The following is a 20,488-nucleotide window of genomic DNA, read 5'->3' as shown; positions in this document are numbered from 1 at the left end:
AAGAGCATGAATGATGCGGAGCATCACACCTGAAACTTTTATAAAGTTTAACACATCCAGAACTGAAGCAGTCAGGACCAGCTTTGTGATTTTAATAAGAATATCCAACAATAACAACGGACTGAAATTAGACTCAAAACAAAATAGTATAAAAACCTGCACATTTTGTTCACATTTGTTTTTTTTTAAATTTTATTTATTTCTTTGTTTAAATAGTGAAATAATGTTGACGTTTTTTGACGCTTACTTCTAATTTTGTGATTGTAACATCTAAACATTAACAGCTTATCAAAACTGCACAATTTACTGCTTTTAATAAAGAGTGGGCAGTAGTCTAGTGCTTAAGATACTGGACTAGTAATTAGAAGGTTGCTGGTTCAAGCCCCTCCACTGCCAGGTTGCTGCTGTTGGGCTGACTCTAGCACGCGTCTGTTCTGTACCATAACAGAGAAGGTGAATAAAGTTTTATGCTCCCGACGATCTGTTATGTGCTGTGTATTTGTTCCTTTATTAATCCAGTGCATTACTAAGACACTCGGTTACAGTAGTTTGGGAGAGTAGACAGACTCATCTGAGATTCTTCCTGGTGATAGATGGTGTAGTGTGAAACCCTCTATCACCGATCACTCGTGCAGTGTGAACTGTACAGCGACCCGGACCGGCAAATCAGAAAGTCGTGTAGTGTGAACTTGGCATAAGCTGTGCAACAGCCAGGTGTATGTTTACATTACATGTACACTGTTGTAGCGTGTCAGACATATAAAATAATAATAATTAAAAAAATAATGTTACTGTTTTTTGTTTTGGATAAATTATTTATGTAAAAACAAATATTTTTTAATAATAAATGTTCTTTGTACAATTATCACATTTGTTCTGTGAACATCTGTACATATTTAAACAAAACCTGTTAATGTAACTCAAATATGCCTAAATGTGTTGAATCGAAATTGAATCGAAAATCGAATCGAGAATCGAAAATCGAAGATCGAATCGAATCGGGACCTTGTGAATCGGAATCGAATCGATCCAGGAAATTAGTGGCAATACCCAGCCCTAGTTTACTCTATATTACAGTACAGTAAACTCTTCTCTGCAGTTTGGTTTTGGTTAAATAAAAACCTGTGTAAACTACTGTGTTGTGCAGGTTTCTGACAGGCACAGCTGCCTGCTGCTGTGTGTGGTGCTCAGCTTGCTCATCTGCATCATCATCTTCGCCAAATTTCGGCGTCTGTCGGCTGTGAATTCCACTCCAGAGCCTGAGACTTCCACACCAAACATCTACAGCAACTTCTGCCCAGACAGGTCAGTTTCTGTACATCCACACACACATTGAGGCCTGCGTTTCTATGTGCCGTATACAGTTGTACTTTTGTTTGCTTTGGGTTTATATCTAATGTTACCTAACAATCTAACAACCCTGCTGATTCTAGAGCTTCCTGTGATTATGAAGATGTGAACCCTAAGCGGAGAGCGTCTTATCCGTTTGCACAGTCGTCTTTACAGATTGCTCCGACTGAAGGTAAAACTTTACCTTTTCTCCATTAAGCAAATGCTTTTATTTAAAGCTATACAGTTCCATTAGAGAATTAAGAGTTGGGACCTTGGCTAATTTGGCAGCATGACTAAGAGGGGTTTCAACCCTTCTGAAAAGTAATCCAGAACCCTGAATACTGAGCCACTGTTCTCCACCTGCTTAATCTTTCAACATATCTTCTATAAAAAAATAATAATCCACCTCCAGCTTCCAACCCTTTGCCGTCGGCACGAGATCTGAGTGGCTGTTATATCTTGGACCATTTGAGTGCAATGCTGAGGGTTCCTACTTTCACCTTGCAACTTGTTTACATTAAACCCATCTCTGTTTTGTAGCCTAGCGGTTAAGGTACTGGATTAGTAAACGAAAAGTTTGAAGTCCCAACACTGCCAGGTTGCCACTGTGGGCTCTTGAGCAAGGCCCTTAACCTTCAATTGCTTAGACAATATATACTGTCACAGTACTGTCAGTCGCTTTGGATAAAAGTGCCTGAAAAATGACTCATTTGCCAGCCTAAACTGCTCCAAAGGGAGTGTCATGATGTTTAATATTCAACCACAAAATCTCTTAAATAAATATGTACCAGTAAAGTGACATAAAAATGACCTATATGCTGTTAGCTATTCAACCTTAGCTTACCATCTCAGAGGCTGTATTCTGTGGTTCTGGTCCCACTCTTACCCTGACAGTAGATCACTAGCTACTTACTGTGTTGGTCCCCCTTTTGCTGCCTAAACAGCCCTGCAACTGTGATGCACTGTGTATTCTGACATCTTCCTATCAGAACCAGCATTAACTTCTTCAGCAATTTGAGCTACAGTAGCTCGTCTGTTGGATCAAACAACAGGGGCCGGCCTTCGCTCCCCACGTGCATCAATGAGCCTTGGGCACCCATGACCCTGTCACCGGTTTACCACTGTCAATAGGCCACTTGGACCACTTTCGATAGATACTTACCACTGCAGACCAGGACACCTCACAAGAGCTGCAGTTTTGGAGATGCTCTGACCCAGTCGTCCAGCCATCACAATTTCGCCCTTGTCAAACTGGCTCAAATCCTTATGATTGCCCATTTTTCCTGCTTCTAACATCAACTTTAAGGATAAAATGTTCACTTGCTTCCTAATGTATCCCAATCAATAGCAGGTGCCACGATGAAGAGATAATCAGTGTTATTCACTTCACCTGTCAGTGGTCATAATGTTATGCCTGGTAAACCATGGACTGAACATGTCAAGGTCTTGGTGTATAATTTGTGTTTATTTTTTTCAGGGCCCAATATGGCATATGATGTGGAAACACGGAGGAATTCAACAGAGAATAAAAAGGTATCATGGCAGATGTGGTTAATGGCTTGATAAAATAGTGATAAAATACTAACCTACATCAGAGGTTGAACAAATAACAAATGTATTAGCAAGCCTGGCAGTAACAGAAGTGCATTAGGGTGATGGCACTGATTCCAGAGTCAAACTTTTTCCAGATGCTGATCAAATCATTCAGCTTTAGATTTTTAACATCCCTCAAGTTCCTGCCAACAGGAAGACATTGTGACATCTTAAACTATTAGCACATACACTGATCAGCCATAACATTAAAACCACCTCCTTGTTTCTACACTCACTGTCCATTTTATCAGCTCCACTTACCATATAGGAGCACTTTGTAGTTATACAATTACTGACTGTAGTCCATCTGTTTCTCTGCATGCTTTTTAGCCCCCTTTCATGCTGTTCTTCAATGGTCAGGACCACCAGAGAGCAGGTATTATTTGGGTGGTGGGTCATTCTCAGCACTGCAGTGACACTGACATGGTGGTGGTGCTGGTATGAGTGGATAAGACAGCAGCGCTGCTGGAGTTTTTAAACACCTCACTGTCACTGCTGGACTGAGAATAGTCAACCAACCAAAAATATCCAGCCAACAGTGCCCCGTGGGCAGCGTCCTCTGACCACTGATGAAGGTCTAGAAGATTACCAACTCAAACAACAGCAATGGATGAGCGATCATCTCTGACTTTACTTCTATAAGGTGGACCAACCAGGTAGGAGTGGACAGTGAGTGGACACTGTATTTTAAAACTCCATCAGCGCTGCTGTGTCTGATCCACTCATACCAGCACAACACACACTGACACATCACCACCATGTCAGTGTCACTGCAGTGCTGAGAATGATCCAACATCCAAATAATACCTGCTCTGTGGTGGTCATGTGGGGGTCCTGATCATTGAAGAACAGGGTGAAAGCAGGCTAAAAAGGTATGTAGAGAAACAGATGGACTACAGTCAGTAATTGTAGAACTATAAAGTGCTTCTATATGGTAAGTGGAGCTGATAAAATGGACAGTGTGTGTAGAAACAATGAGGTGGTTTTAATGTTATGGTTGATCAGTATACATCGTATACAGTATACATAGTATCTCTACATCTGTAACCCAAATTGTGTGATTGTGTACATTGTTCACAGTTACTCTTTGTGTCTTTGCAGAAAAAGCGATGTAAAATGAAGACTAGCAGAAATCCGGAGACGATAACTCCGACTGCCCTCTCCGTCTCAGCGGTCCCCAATGGCCATCCTTCTCACAGTTTGAACTTTAGGTTGCCTTTGTGTGGCACTGGTCCTCCTTTCTCCCCCTTAAGGAACCCTTCATCTGAGGAAAGCTCGGAGGATTCCTCGCAGTCCGACGAGCCTTCGTTCTGTGGTATCGCTCCATGCAGCCGACTCTGTGACACCCTGTCTCCCCCTAAGTGCCGCCCTAAAAAAAAGGGCCGTTTAAAAAAGAAGAGCTCGGTGCTGAAGCAGCTTCTTCAGCCTGTGGAGTGTAAAGGCCCGCCGGTCGCGCCTAACTTCACCCTGCAAGGATTTTTCAAAGGCACCACAGAACTGCGCTTGAGCGGGCCTGAAGTACCTCTGCTTTCTAAATAAGAACAGGTTTAACTGATTGTGCTGGTGCAGCTGCTAATTGCTTAGCAATCTTAGCAATTAAATACACTGTGAGTAAAAAATGGACCTCTGTACCTTTGCTCATAACTTGTGATCAACAAATGTTGTTAACTCTTCAATTTTTTTTCCCTGTTGTGTTAAGAGTAAGTGGCACGGTGGCTCGGTGGGTAGCACTGTCACCTCACAGCCAGAAGGTCTGGGTCCTTTCTGTGTTGAGTTTGCATGTTCTCCCCATGTCGGTGTGGGTTTTCTTCCACAGGTCCAAATACATGCAGTCAGGTTAAATGAAGCTACTAAAATTGCCCTAGGTGTGAAGGTGTGTGTTTATGCAACCTGGCCAGGGTATTTCCTACATTTCGTCCGGTGAATGGTACCCACCGCAACCCTGATTAGGATAAAGCAGTGGTAAAACAGACAATGAATGAATGTTGTATTCAGAATTTAATTTACAACAAAGTCATTATTATTGCCAACCTTATTTTAAGCCTGTACCTAGAATACAATGTGAAATGATTTTTACAGTGATACAGTGATATTTCATATTCACGATACACAACAGCTTTAACAGTGAGCTATAAAATGTCAGTTTGTTACCAAATTCAACATCAGATATCTGTTTATTTTTAATTGCAAGTTACAAACGATGTTTGGCAAATGTTGATCAATTTTCTTTTACACAAGTTATGGGCAAAGGTACAGATGTGTCTTTCCCACAGTGCAGTTTTTTTTCAGATGCTGTTGTATTAAGATTATTCTGGGGATAATAGATATTTTCCGTGGCTGTGGGAAACCCAAGATTTTAGGAGTTGGACTATGACAATCTTTTGTATTTCTGCCAAGCAGAAAGGGATCAAAGCTGAAAGCACGACTCGAAAATGATTTAAATGCACTGCTGCTTTTAGAAACGGTCTTAACCTGCATTATTTTTAATCTAACAGAGATGGCTTTTGCTTGATGCTGAGTTATCGACTGTTGAGTGTACATTTCAGTAAATCATCTTGTAAAGCAATCAGACAAGAGCAGATTTTTTAGTTATTACGTTTTTTGTTTATAGAATGAATGTGAAAGTTTTCTAAATAATTTATCTGGAAAGTTTCAACTCTTCCTGTATCCCTGTATGTTTTTTTTTCCAGCTACACCAGTGTCCTCCTGCAATCCCACAGTCATGGATTAGTTACTCTAAGTAGGCCTGGAATGGACTGGCAGTCCATTGAATGTGCTAGTGAGTTAGTCAGTCAGTCAGAGGAACAACACTTAGCCAGTATGAGGACAGGTCTTGTGGTACTGGGTCTTTTATATGATTGTAAAATATAAGCTTCAGAGTAATGGTCATACGAATAAATTCCAATCATTTTATTTGTTTTTCTTGTTGACTGAATGGTTGTTATATTTTATCATTCAATTTTAATCTTTTTTATAACCGCTTTACCCAGATTAATCCTGAAGATGTTCTGGTTCTGGGGCTGGGTCCCTCAGACATAGCCAATTATGTCTGTATGTAGACACCTGACCTGCTGATAGCACCAGTGGGAATTTGAACCCTGGATCCCAACAGTAGTGGGTTAGTGTAATTTATCGCTATAACACCTTAGGGCCTGTTTTATTTATTATATGCTGGGTTGTGATCGCCAAGTGCATACTGCACTTTAGAGTAAGATAGTTATAACACATCCATGAGTAATGCACAGATCTTACATAATTTTAACATTTCAACTTTATGCAATTTCAGATGCAGCAAAAACGGTGGTGGTTGTGCTTTATTTTGTGGGATAAAATGGGTGTGTTTTGAAATTGCTTACTAGTGAATATGCATAGATTCGAGATTATTGAGAGTGAATATGCAAAGATGTTTGTACACCTGTTTTAATATGTTCTTGGGCATTAGGAAATAAAACCACACTGATTTAAAAGCACTTTAATGTCTCACGACTTTGATGTAGTACTTTTTACACACTCCAGTATTTATACACCGTTACATACATCCAAGAGTTCTTACCAAATTTAGCATTGCTACATGCTTTCTACTTCTATTTAAAACTAACCTTTTGATACACATTAGTTTTACTTGGACACAAAAAAGCTTATGGGTGAGGTTAGTTATGGAGTATTTCACTTTCCTTTACACTGAAAATAACACATATAATATAGAAAAACACTGAAATACAATTGAAAAACAGTAAAATACAGTAATACCTGCACTTAAGCTTTACTTCTTTATTGTTTATTTATGCTTCTTAATTGTGGAGATGCTTCATCTTGGAATACCGAATTACATTCAGTAAAGGCGCATTCACATGAGAAGTGGCAAAACAGCTTTTGCACCGGCTTTGCCGTTATTTCCTATGGAGTGTGGCTGTGCACAAAGCTTAACGTGACTTATTGTATTAAAACAACGGGCAAGAAATTTTATTAGTGGAAAGAAATTTTAAGCAGTAATAGTAATAATTAAGATAGGTTAAGTGTTTCTATGTCATTCCTTTATTACATTGTCACTTTTTTTTTTTTCTTTTTTTTTTTTTCTTTTTTGAAAGATAAGCATTTTAGACCCTCCCGGGAAAGCTGATTCCCACCATTTCTCAGCACCTATTACACAACACAAGTTTTAAAGTGAAACAGGAAGAAAATCCAGCTAAACACATATACAGTCGAATCCGGTTAATTGGACCACCGGTTAATCGGACCAGCCGCTTATTCGGACCGAATCCTAAAGTACCGAAACAAATCCTATTATGTACGTGTAATATTATTCGCTTATTTGGAACAAAATTCCGTTTAATCGGACCAAAGAACGTGAGAGCGAATAAGAAAAAGAAGCCACAAGTCGCCACTTAGAGCGGATGCAAAGCGGGTCAGCGAGATATGGGAGGATTCCTGGGCTCCCCGGGAGAATTTATGCTTTTATCAAAGGTCAGGAAATCCGAAAAGTTGTGTTGACAAGAGCAAAACCAGCGGGAGGTGAACACGCCCACCACTTTCTTTCCCACAACGAAGCACCCAGTAGCCAGCAGCGTGGTTATTGGATCCATCTGCATCTCCGCTTTTCGGCGAAATGAAGTCAAGCGTAAACAAGAGTGTCCGGCAACACGTGCAAGGAATTCCCTCCAGTCAATCACGATTAAAGTCTACACGAGAAAGCTATCATTCCACTATCATTCCTTGTAACATAGGGCATGTTCGTGTAATCGGACCAGCCAGTTATTAGGACCAAAACGATCGCGTCCCGATGTGGTCCGATTAACCGGATTCGACTACATGCTGATGCTTTCAGAGTAAAATTGTTGGTTATTCCATACAAATGCAGATTCGTCTCATATTCGGACTTTGATGACGTTTTACCACATCGCTCAAGCCAAGTGCTGAACAAAGAGGCAGCTGCACACACGTTAAGTCTAAGGGTACAAATTTCTTGACGAAGAGCGTCGAGTTTTAAAGATTTCGGGTTTAGGGGAAGTCGAGTCCTACTGTGTTAGGATTTTAAGATCATGTTTTACACTTTGATTCCATTCATGACAGTACATGTACGGTAGTTACAGGTTACTCATGGTTCATCAATGACGAACACTGTCACTACTAATTTTGTATCCCCAGTTCATCTTACGTCTTTGTACTGTCGGAGGAAACTGGAGCTCCTGGAGGAAACCCACACAGACACGGGGAGAAAGGATCCGGCCTGCTCCACCTGGGAATCAAACCCAATGATGATGATGTGAGGTGACAGTGCTACGATGTTGCAGTCTGTCTTGTCTCTGAATATCGTAGTCCAATCAGCGTTGACTTTAGTCTGACTGAAAATCGCCCCGGATTGCTCTCATAGAAACTCTCTCATGGTAAAGCTCTTTTTTTCGAACTGCAGGTGCTGCAATGCATTTTGACTTACGTGCTTGTGTCACACGTAATCGTTCCTTATTTGGAAACTAAATGTGGTGTTCCGTATTTTTATCAATGGGAGAGAAATGCTGCAGATTAGACTGAGACAGGGCAATATGTATGAAACAGAAGGAAACTGCTGCTACCGTGGGAATTAAAAAGCGTTTGGTTATTATTTTAAGTAGTGTTCACTTTTAGTCTTAGTAACGCCGTGTGTGCACAGGCTTATCAGCGTAACAACCTGTTATTACTTCAATGTTTGAGTAGCTCAGTGGGTAGAGCGTATCGCGCATATTTTTCTGCCCTAGGTTCAAATCCGGCTTAGGACAAAAGTAAAGTAACACAAGCAGGGCCGGTACTTTTCTCACTGCCCCCTAAGCAACGCAGTCCAGAACCGGGGCTGCATGTCAGTGTGAAGATGGACTATGTAAAAAATATTGTTTGCACTATTGAAAAAACAATGTTACATGATGGTCTTTATGTTGTTTTGCCTAAAATATGGTTCTGATTTATTATTATAAAGAATGAAAATAATAAATGTTAAACAGCCTAAATAAAACATTTTGATAATGTTCCTATGTCGGTGTAAGACCCGTTATAATTTTTATAGGTGCAACCCTAACCGCCTACACCCCGCTCCCGCTCAGGTAAACACCTGCCATCCCACCCCCCACACCTGTGTGGTGTGTCTTTTGTCAAACCGCCAGCCCAGGGTGTTTCTTATTTCCAGTTTTGAAAGTTGGCAACCCACTGACAACCTTTGTAGTCTGACCTTTGCTACTCAAATGAAAACATGATAGATGTCCTTGCTAGGTGGGTGACATTTATCAATACAGTGGTTGACAGGCTAAAACACTAACTGCTTTTGTAACTGAATGAAACAAGGAACGAGTTTTTACTTTAAATAGCAAGTTTTTTCATCCTGGAATCAGTTGTTGTGGTTTTATAGCTCTTCAGTATGATTTAATTTGTTCTTAGATTAAGCGTCAGAGCTTCTTTGTATAAGATAAAATACATTTAATACAAAACTTAATGTAAAAAAAACTCAGTAGTTTCAGTGTTTCAGTTAGTATTGTCAATAGTGTTTATTATTTAAAACGTGTGTACCTTTAAGAGCACGAGCAACGTTTTACTACAGTACTACATATCCCATACTGCATCTGTGCTGATTCGGTTTACGAGGGGCGCGAACCAGCACAGATGCAGTATGGGACATGTAGTACTTTAAGCCCCTCGTAAACCGAACCAGTACATATGCGGTATGGGATATGTAGGACAAACAGTTGATTCGTTTGGTGCGAGTCAGTAGTTTAATGTTTTTGTTTTGGTGAGAAGCGCATTAGCTTTTTATCCACACAGTTAGTAAATAATAAAGAGTCGTTATGCCGACGTGTGCTGTGCAGGGGTGTGGAGGAACCAGAGCTACACTGCACCGTGTCCCACTGAGGAACAGCCAAAGGAAAAATCAATGGTTAGCTGCAATCAACAACCCCAACTATGATGAGAACACCCCGTCTGAGACTCTGAGAAACATCCGAGTGTGTTCCAGACACTTCAAACCACAGGATTTCAAACAGGACCTGAAGTCTGAACTCCTGGGTACCAAACCAAGAACTGAACTACAGGAGGACACGATACCCTCCATATTCCCATGGACCATTTGTGATGGGACCCAGTATACGGAAAGATCTCGAAAGAGAAGCAGAGTCAAGGTAAGAACAACAACCACCTATCACAACGCTACAAGACATACTACAAGATTCAAAGTATGTTGTTGACACCACTCCTAATGACTGAGTTAATGTCTTTCAGCCACACCCATTGCTAACAGGTGTATCAAATCTATACTAGGGAACAGTTTGTGCAGAGCATCTTCCAGTTCTAGCTTTACTGTATCCCAAGGCAAGGCAAGTTTATTACCTTTCATACACAGTGGCAATTCAAAGTGCTTTACATAAGGAAAAATTAAAAGCATTAAAATATTCCTGAGAGCTAGAACCTCAGAAAGACTTCTTGCAAACGTTTAGTTACAATTAAGAGAACATGAAACAGACTCCGTAAGTATAAATAAATGAGGGCCACACAGACTCTCAGTAAATATCAATAAATGGGGGTCACACAGACCCAGAGCCACACAGACTCTCAGTAAATATCAGTAAATGGGGGTCACACAGACCCAGAGCCACACAGACTCTCAGTAAATATCAATAAATGGGGGCCACACAGACCCAGAGCCACACAGACTCTCAGTAAATATCAATAAATAGGGGCCACACAGACTCTCAGTAAATATCAATAAATAGGGGCCACACAGACTCTCAGTAAATATCAATAAATGGGGGTCACACAGACCCAGAGCCACACAGACTCTCAGTAAATATCAATAAATGGGGGTCACACAGACCCAGAGCCACACAGACTCTCAGTAAATATCAATAAATGGGGGCCACACAGACCCAGAGCCACACAGACTCTCAGTAAATATCAATAAATAGGGGCCACACAGACTCTCAGAAAAAATCAATAAATAGGGGCCACACAGACTCTCAGTAAATATCAATAAATGGGGGTCACACAGACCCAGAGCCACACAGACTCTCAGTAAATATCAATAAATGGGGGTCACACAGACCCAGAGCCACACAGACTCTCAGTAAATATCAATAAATGGGGGCCACACAGACCCAGAGCCACACAGACTCTCAGTATATATCAATAAATGGGGGCCACACAGACTCTCAGTAAATATCAATAAATGGAGGCCACACAGACCCAGAGCCACACAGACTCTCAGTAAATATCAATAAATGGGGGCCACACAGACTCTTAGTAAATATTAATAAATGGGGGCCACACAGACCCAGAGCCACACAGACTCTCAGTAAATATCAATAAATGGGGGCCACACAGACTCTCAGTAAATATTAATAAATGGGGGCCACACAGACCCAGAGCCACACAGACTCTCAGTAAATATCAATAAATGGGGGCCACACAGACTCTCAGTAAATATTAATAAATGGGGGCCACACAGACCCAGAGCCACACAGACTCTCAGTAAATATCAATAAATGGGGGCCACACAGACCCAGAGCCACACAGACTCTCAGTAAATATCAATAAATGGGGGCCACACAGACTTTCAGTAAATATCAATAAATGGGGGCCACACAGACCCAGAGCCACACAGACTCTCAGTAAATATCAATAAATGGGGGCCACACAGACTCTCAGTAAATATCAATAAATGGGGGTCACACAGACCCAGAGCCACACAGACTCTCAGTAAATATCAATAAATGGGGGCCCACACAGACTCTCAGTAAATATCAATAAATGGGGGCCACACAGACCCAGAGCCACACAGACTCTCAGTAAATATCAATAAATGGGGGCCACACAGACTCTCAGTAAATATCAATAAATGGGGGCCACACAGACCCAGAGCCACACAGACTCTCAGTAAATATCAATAATTGGGGGCCACTCAGACCCAGAGCCACACAGACTCTCTGTAAATAATAATAAAAATCGGCCACACAGACCCTGGGGCCACACAGACTCCCCTTAAATAATAATAATAATAATAATAATCCCAGTATACAAACCAAAGACCATAAAGACATAGTTTGGTGTGGAGGAATACACAGACTCCAGACCTTAAACCAATTACAATTACAATTTTGGGATACACTAGAATGTCGACTGTAAGCCAGGTCTCATGCGACATCAGTGCCTGATTTTAAAGATGGGCTTTAAATTGTTACAAATCCCCTTAGACATATTCCCAAATCTTGTGGAAAGCCTTTTCAATAGAAAGGAGTCTGTTATAACCCTAACAATAATATCCATGGCTTAGGAAGGAATTTTCCTCACACTTATGGTCCACATACCATTGGCCATATAGTGTACACTAACGTGGGTCAGGCTGGTCCAAACCACGACACTGACATGATACAAAGGTGATGTAAGTGAAAACATTTTGGACAGTTGGCAGCTATTCTTCAGACATGTGACCATTGTTCTTTTTGCTAAGAAGTTTGTCCATGTTTTATTCATTTGAAGTCTTTTAACAGGTTGTAGCAAAGAGGATCTTATTCTCACCTTGATACATTGTCATTGTTATTGTCTATTTATTTTCTACCACCTATTACCTGGTGATGTGTACTATTACAGTGATCTGATTCCTTTAGACTGCAGGATTATTTCTGGAGGAGAAACTGCAGGAGGTGGGGAGTTCCAGTCTCTGGCTCAGTGCAGACACAATGACATCATTAGTCTGGCCTTTTTAGCCTTTCTTCTTGGAAATGATTTTGTATGATTTTTTTTATTAAAGCTTTGGCATTTTAGAACATTTTTCTTAAGAAATAGCCAAATGCAGCTGTTTTCTTTTAAAAGTTTCAGTAAAGTTTATAAACTGATGTGGCTCAAAATGTAAAGGTCTTACAGCATTAGACCTGATATTAGTCCCATGTGGATCCTGTGGCATTAATGTGACTCGTATTGGGGTTAATAGTCAGCAATGTCATACTTTCATTACATGTTCTAAGGGTGCCTTTAAGGGCTGAGAAATTGTTAGAATCAACTTTCCTGTCTACAATGCTCATAGTGTTAAAAAAAAAAACCTTAATGTGATTTAATGTATTCAAAGAATGACATGGGAACATTAAACTTCTCTTAATTATTACCGTTCATAAGTTCTCTCCACTAATGAAATTCCTTGTTCGATGTTTTCATACATTAAGTCAACTTGAGCTTTGTTTATGTTCAGCATTATTTGTTTTACTGCATCATATCAAACAGTTTGTCTCATTGGAGGAGCTTTGAAAAGGTCAGCGGCAAACTGGGTCAAAGTTCAAGATGAATGAGGTCAAGAAAGAGCAGGAGTAGCTCAACAGCTAAGTTACTGAACACTTTCTGCTCCGATCTTCAGAGGACTGATGGTGCTATGACATTCCTCGGAGGATGTGCCATCTGAAAGTATTGGCACCCTCAACAGCCCATGTTCAATTTGCTTTTCTACTTCATCAGTTTTTGTTACATTTTCATCTTGTTGTTACTTTGTTGTTGGGTTATGTTGCCACTGTTGGGCCCCCAGGCAAGGCTTTTAGCCCTTTATTGGGCTTTGCATTGTATACTGTCACCATTGTAAGTCGCTTTGAATAGAAGCCTCTGCTAAATGCTGTAAATGCGGTGAAAGTAGATGACAAAAATGTCAAATTATGCTGTAACACTACAAAATGTAAACAAGTAGTATGAATAGTGCAAGACATTCTAGGTAACCTCTCACCTAAACCAGGGTTTGAGCCAAGGTCACCTCACAGAAAGAAGGTCCTGGGTTCGATCCCCAGGTGGCATGGTCTGGGTCCTTTCTGTGTTTGCATGTTCTCCCCGTGTCCGTGTGTGTTTCCTCCGGGCTTTGGTTTTCTCTGACAGTCCAAAGACATGCAAGTGAGGTGAATTGAAGACACTTAATTGCCCAAGACTATGATAAAACCTTGTGAACTGATGAATCTTGTGTAATGAGTGACTACCGTTCCTGTCATGAATGTAACCAAAGTGTAAAACATGACGTTAAAATCCTAATAAAACAAACAAACAAACAAATAAACTTGTACGTGAACGCCATCTTGTGGAGGCTTTATGTCACATCTTGTATAGCGAGAGTAATATGCATTGTGTTGCCTGTGTTGTGCAAAAAATTATGGACAAAATGTGGGTCTCTTAAAATTTTTTTTGATAAACCCTGACCTAAACCACCCATCATTCAAGCATTTAACAGTTTAACAAATACCTTAAACATGGAACCTAACTAATGGCACTGTCTTGTCCTGACAGGTTAAATTTTGCACAATGGCTTGCTAGGGTCCGCTGGCATACTGACTCGTTTTTCCACAGAGCCAGTACTGTCAACCTGGAAGATGACACACAGTCTGATATTTAACTCACATTCTTATTTATCTGATGAGTTTTGCTTTTATTATCTTAAAGGTACCACCTGAAAAAGCAACCACACCTTCACTCTCATTGTGTTCTGAGCTGGAAGAGAAATCCTGGCCCAAAGGTAGGTAAAATGAACTTGATTCCTCATGTCTACAGATGTAACACGTATACAAGGCCTTTAGAAAATATAGGGTTTTTATTTTTTATTTTTTAAATGAATATTTGAGCACCATGGTGGCTCGGTGAGTATTACTGTCGCCTCATAGCAAGAAGGTCTTGGGTTCGATCCCCAGGTGGGGCAGTCTGGGTCCTTTCTGTGTGGAGTTTGCATGTTCTCCGTGTCTGCGTGGGTTCTTATTCTGGGAGCTCCAGTTTCCTCCCACAGTTCAAAGACGTGCAGTCAGGTTATTTGGAGATATGAAATTGTCCATGACTGTGTTTGATATTAAAGACTTGAACTGATGAATCTTGTCATTATGCAACCAAAGTGTGTAAAACATGACGTTAAAAATCTTAATAAATTTTAATGATGAGGTAATGATGGTATACGCGAGGATTTCCATAGAATTTAATGATTTTTTTTATAGCTACATGCTGTAGAACACACTTCGTTTCTTGTGTAATTATGTGTACTAAAGTTTGTTGTCCTACACAGCTGTCAAGAGTCTTCAAACTCAGCAAGGATCTAGTATTTTTAGGTAAGCTACTTAATCCACCTGCAAACTCCCCTCTTATGTATTGTACATTTACACTATTTAGCACACGCTTTCATCCTAAGTAACTTGCAATTGTGACTGAATACAATCCAAGCAATCGAGGATTAAGGGCACCAGCAGTGGCATTTGGCAGTGGTGAGGGCTTAAACCAGCGACCTTCCGATCATCAACCGTTTCACACTGGTCAGGCTTATGCCAGGCAGGAACATTCTGCACAGGTCGACAGTCCATTGCAAGGCTTCGGCCACCCACCCAGACATAACCGTAGTCATGTATACGTAGACACCCAGCCGGCCGATAGCACAGCTGTGACTTGACCCCAGATCTCAGTGGCAGTGGGCTAGTTTGGCAGACCACTGCACCACTTGAACGCTTTTAAATCAGTTGTTTAGTATTTTAACCGTTTCGCTACCATTGCCCCATATTTAACGTAAACCGTACCTCTTCATGTTCCTAATATGTTTTATGTGTTGTCATTCTAATACACAAGCATTCAAAATACCTAAATACCATCACATTCTGTTTAGTTATCAGTGAGAAACAATTCTTCTTTTTCAGGACTAGTGATGTATTGGTGAACACACAGTGTCTGCTGGAGCTCTTTCAGCTCTGCTGGCTGTGTCACAGAGAGTGCTGCATCACTATAGAGGGCAACGAGAGGCTGTTTTCAGTTACTCAGGACTGCCAGAGCTGTGGATACCACAAACAGTGGAAAAGTCACCCTACCTCTGCTAATGATGCAGAATTGTACCCTGAAGCAGAACCTACTGTGAAATATGATAATGATGAAGAGGTGTGTGTTTCTTAATTCTATAACCAGCCCTAGCACCAAAGGTGTGTGTGGGAAAGGGGGGATAAGGGGTCTTAGCCCCTTTAATAGAAATATTTAATTTAAAGTAGTCATATTTATATATTTTTTGACCATTGTTTTATCTTGTTTGCATAAAACACTATTTATATTATGGTTAGCAGAGTTTTACCTTTATACTGAAGCATGATTCAAAATCTTCACATTGTAAGCACCCAGGTGGCGCAGTGGGATATTCCGCTAGCACACCAGCGCAGAGATTCTGAACTCCTCGGTTTGAAACTGGGCGGCATCTAGCGGGCATAATTGGTAGTGCCTGCAGCAGACTCTGGCTACCGTGTCTGCTAGGGTGGGATGACCGGACTATGTGGGTGGGGTCTTCTAACGCTGTGCAAGGACCCTGATTAGTAGATAGAGGCACCTGTGTAGTAAGCCTGGGTGAAAAAGAAGGGGTCCGCTAAGGACTGCAGATAGAGGCACCTGTGCAGTAAGCTTGGGCGTGAGCAGGAAATATACCTTCCTCAGATGCAATCAGGGATCCCCAGCAGCGGAAGACAAATTAAATGCATAAATAAATATAAATAGGCATAACATTATGACCACTGACAAGTGAAGTGAATATCACTGATTATCTCTTCATCACGGCACCTGTTAGTGGGTGTGATATATTAGGAAGCAAATTAACATTTTATCCTCAAAGTTGATGTGTTGCAAGCGTAAGGATTTGAGCAAGTTTGACAAGGGCCAAATTGTGATGGCTAGATGACTGGGTCAGAGCATCTCCAAAACTCCAGCTCTTGTGGGGTGTTCCCGGTCTGCAGTGGTCAGTATCTATCAAAAGTGGTCCAAAGAAGGAACAGTGGTAAACCGGCGACAGGGTCATGGGCAGCCAAGGCTTATTGATGCACGAGGGGAGCGAAGGCTGGTCCGTGTGGTCCGATCCAACAGACGAGCTACTGTAGCTCAAACTGATGAAGAAGTTAATGCTGGTTCTGGTAGAAAGGTGTCAGAATACACAGTGCATTACAGTTGCAGGGCTGTTTAGGCAGCAAAAGGGGAACCAACACAATATTAGGAAAGTGGTAATAATGTTATGCCTAATCGTGTATATAAATACATAAAGTTCTGATTAGAGATTGTGATGCGGCTGCATGCACAGCTGACTCATGCACTAAATAAAGCGCTGAGTTTCAAATCAGCGCTTCTTCTTTGTAGTGCTTTTTAGTTCCGCTCTCTAGACTCGAGCACAGCTGTTGGAAATGAATTTTACTGACATTTACTGACTGAATAATCTTTGACGGCCCTAATTTAAATGAGCCATTATTTGTATTTCCATTTTTTGAGAAATGTTGCTGAAACCTGCAGTGTTCTGAGTTCATAGAAAGTAATGGTATTTAATTATAAGCTTTTATTAGAATGCTACTTTATGTAAAGTATCTAAAATGAACCATGAGACGTCCATACTAACCCCGGTGCCTTTCTGTATTCTGCAGGTTTTGGTGAAGATTGTGTCCTCTGAGAATGAGGGCATAGACCCAAGCTATGAGCAGACATTCTCAGAAACTGATGTATCCAGCGGTGAGGAAGAAACTGAACTGCCGGATGAGGAAAGCGAAACAAAAAGAAAGAGAAAATCTGAGAACCAGGACAGGTGTGATGAGTGGAAACCACATGTGAATGAGAAGGACACAGACTCTGATGTATCCATGGATGAAAACCTCTTCACGGTGTTGAAGGAGGATCGTCAGCTTAAAGTTGTGGTGTGGTGTGTAGATTGTAAAACCGACGCCTCACTTTCCTGTTCCCTCCGTCGACACCATAAAGTGTTCTGCTGTGCCCGGTGCTGTGATGAAGCTGAGGTTTGTGATTTTGAGAAGTTCTCTGTTCGTTTCAATGACTTTTTAAGTTTTCAGAGACATGCTGAAATGGAACACGGAGCCAAACAGATTCATAAACTGTGCCAGCAATGTGGGAAATTTGCTATAGCAGATCCTGAATCTGGAGATCACAAGTGTGAACACAAAGCCAAACAAACTGTCTGTACAGAGTGCGGGAAACATTTTTTCACTGATATCGAGCTGAAGAGGCACTACGCTAAACATCACGAGGACTCCATCCAAACCAAGCCATCCAAACTGGAGCATGAGCAGAATCATCTAAAGCAAAAACAACCATACAGCTGACCAGACTGTTTAAGGAGGTTTCATAAACAAAACGACCACCTCAAGTTACACAGCAGTCCATAAAAATCTGTGTGAGATACTTGTGAGAAGGGTTTTAATGACCTTAACAGGCTAAAGAAGCACAAACTCATTCACTCTGGAGGAAAACCCTTCGAATGCCAAGTGTGTCTGAGTTCCTCTAACCAAATGGAAAATCTGAACTCTCATATGTGTCTTCACACAGGAGAGAACCCTTAATGTGTACAGAATGTGGACAACGTTTGAGCCAGAATGTCAGTCTAAAGAACCACCAATCACAGCACCAAAATGCAAGGCGTGACTCAGAAGAAGCCAAAGTAATCTAGATCAGTGGTCCCCGACCACCGGGCTACAAACTGGTACCAGTCATTTATTACCGGGCTGCACAGAAAAATGCAATAATTTTTTTTTTTTTCTGTTTTATTGACAATCACACTCTGGAAGTTGTTTTATTAAAAAAAACTAAAAACTGGGACTGAAGCTCCCAGTGATTAAGTAACGGTGTAGATCTCAAAATAGCTGTCAATCAAAACGGGATTCAGCCTTTCGACTGATCCTTCAATCATCTTGCAGAAGCTCAGCGTTCAGACCCGCCCACAGCTCCATTCACCCCAGAGACGCTCAGCGTCGGGGGCGGAACAAAATCGTGGCATTTATCCAATGACCGGCGAGTTTCAAAGCAATGAAATATGTATGAGAAGTTCGAGTCAGTGATTTGTGATAAGTAGCTGATTCTGAACGAACTCGTCTTCGAGATGAACGTGTTCTAACGCATTTGTAGTCAATAAAATGTTAACACAACTGTACATATTTGACCATTTAATTTTTATCGCCACTGACTCAGACGAATGCACTGGCTCCCGGTTCATTTCCGCATCCAATACAAAATCCTTCTGCTGGTATTCTACTGGTACAGTGGGGCCAAAAAGTATTTAGTCAGCCACTGATTGTGCAAGTTCTCCTACTTAGAAAGATGAGAGAGGTCTGTAATTTTCATCATAGGTACACTTCAACAATGAGAGACAAAATGAGAAAAAAAAATCCAGGAAATCACATTGTAGGATTTTTAAAGAATTTATTTGTAAATTATGGTGGAAAATAAGTATTTGGTCAATAACAAACAAGCAAGACCTGTAACTTCTTCTTTAAGAAGCTCTTCTGTCCTCCACTCGTTACCTGTATTAATGGCACCTGTTTGACCTCGTTATCTGTATAAAAGACACCTGTCCACAGCCTCAAACAGAGAGCATATGGATGATCCAGAAGAGGATTGGGAGAATATCATGTGGTCAGATGAAACCAAAATGGAACTTTTTGGTAAAAACTCAACTCGTCGTGTTTGGAGGAAGAAGAATGCTGAGTTGCATCCCAAGAACACCATACCTACTGTGAAGCATGGGGGTGATAGCATCATAATTTGGGGCTGTTTTTCTGCAAAGGGGACAGGACGACTGATCCGTGTTAAGGGAAGAATGAACGGGGCCATGTATCGTGAGATTTTAAGCCAAAACCTCCTTCCATCAGTAAGCGCATTGAAGATGGAACGTGGCTGGGTCTTCCAGCATGACGATGATCCCAAACACACCGCTCGGGCAACGAAGGAGTGGCTCCGTAAAAAGCATTTCAAGGTCCTGGAGTGGCCTAGCCAGTCTCCAGACCTCAACCCCATAGAAAATTTGTGGAGGGAGTTGAAAGTCCGTGTTGCCCAGCGACAGCCCCAAAACATCACTGCTCTAGAGGAGATCTGCATGGAGGAATGGGCCAAAATACCAGCTACAGTGTGTGCAAACCTGGTGAAGACTTACAGGAAACATTTGACCTCCGTCATTGCCAACAAAGATTATGTTACAAAGTATTGAGTTGAACTTTTGTTATTGACCAAATACTTATTTTCCACCATGATTTACAAATACATTCTTTAAAAATCCTACAGTGTGATTTCCTGGATTTTTTTTTCTCATTTTGTCTCTCATAGTTGAAGTGTACCTATGATGAAAATTACAGACCTCTCTCATCTTTCTAAGTAGGAGAACTTGCACATCAGTGGCTGACTAAATACTTTTTGGCCCCACTGTATCTCTCAATGGCCTGGCTCCACCTTATCTCACTAATCTGTTGGTTAGACACTCCCCTTCGCGCTCCTTTCGGTCCCCTCCTCTAGATCGCGTACTGTCGGTGATGGAGCTTTTAGCATTGCAGGTCCAAAACTGTGCAACTCCCTACCACTGCACCGTCGGTCGTGCTCGACAGTCACCTCGTCACTTCCCTACAACTAATCTGTTTATTTACTTGTTCTGTTGTTTATTGCTATGTTTTGCTTTATTGAATTTGTTTTAGTAAATAGATTGTTGCTGGTTATTTTATTTGTATTTATTTATTTAGTTATGTATGACTATTAATTATTTCCATGCTGTTTTTAGGCCTGTGTTGTACAGTGTCCTTCTGGTTTTTCTGAAAGGCGCTTATAAATG

General features: G+C 41.1%; 2 protein-coding genes across 2 annotated transcripts in view; both read left to right on the top strand.

The window, feature by feature from the left end:
• Positions 1-6,395, top strand: part of LOC134312438 (SUN domain-containing ossification factor-like) — a 35,416-nt gene extending 29,021 nt beyond the window's left edge. The window contains exons 20-23 of the mRNA XM_062994387.1: positions 1,148-1,305; positions 1,434-1,522; positions 2,810-2,865; positions 4,027-6,395. Of these exons, the coding sequence (XP_062850457.1) occupies positions 1,148-1,305; positions 1,434-1,522; positions 2,810-2,865; positions 4,027-4,464 (741 nt within the window). The 3' untranslated portion in view covers positions 4,465-6,395. The remainder of the gene's footprint in view (positions 1-1,147; positions 1,306-1,433; positions 1,523-2,809; positions 2,866-4,026) is intronic.
• A 3,336-nt stretch (positions 6,396-9,731) lies between these two features.
• LOC134311958 (zinc finger protein 620-like) lies at positions 9,732-18,784 on the top strand. Its single transcript, XM_062993609.1, is given in 6 exon segments — positions 9,732-10,061; positions 14,341-14,413; positions 14,948-14,990; positions 15,567-15,801; positions 17,310-18,225; positions 18,228-18,784. Coding segments are annotated over 6 exon segments (1,713 nt in total). The 3' UTR covers positions 18,344-18,784.
• The last annotated feature ends 1,704 nt before the right edge of the window (positions 18,785-20,488 follow it).

The sequence above is a fragment of the Trichomycterus rosablanca genome, chromosome 4, assembly GCF_030014385.1.
Source record: "Trichomycterus rosablanca isolate fTriRos1 chromosome 4, fTriRos1.hap1, whole genome shotgun sequence".
NCBI classification, from domain to species: Eukaryota; Metazoa; Chordata; class Actinopteri; order Siluriformes; family Trichomycteridae; genus Trichomycterus; species Trichomycterus rosablanca.
The sequence above is the reverse complement of the archived record's forward strand: the minus strand, read 5'-3'. Positions and strand labels throughout refer to the sequence as shown.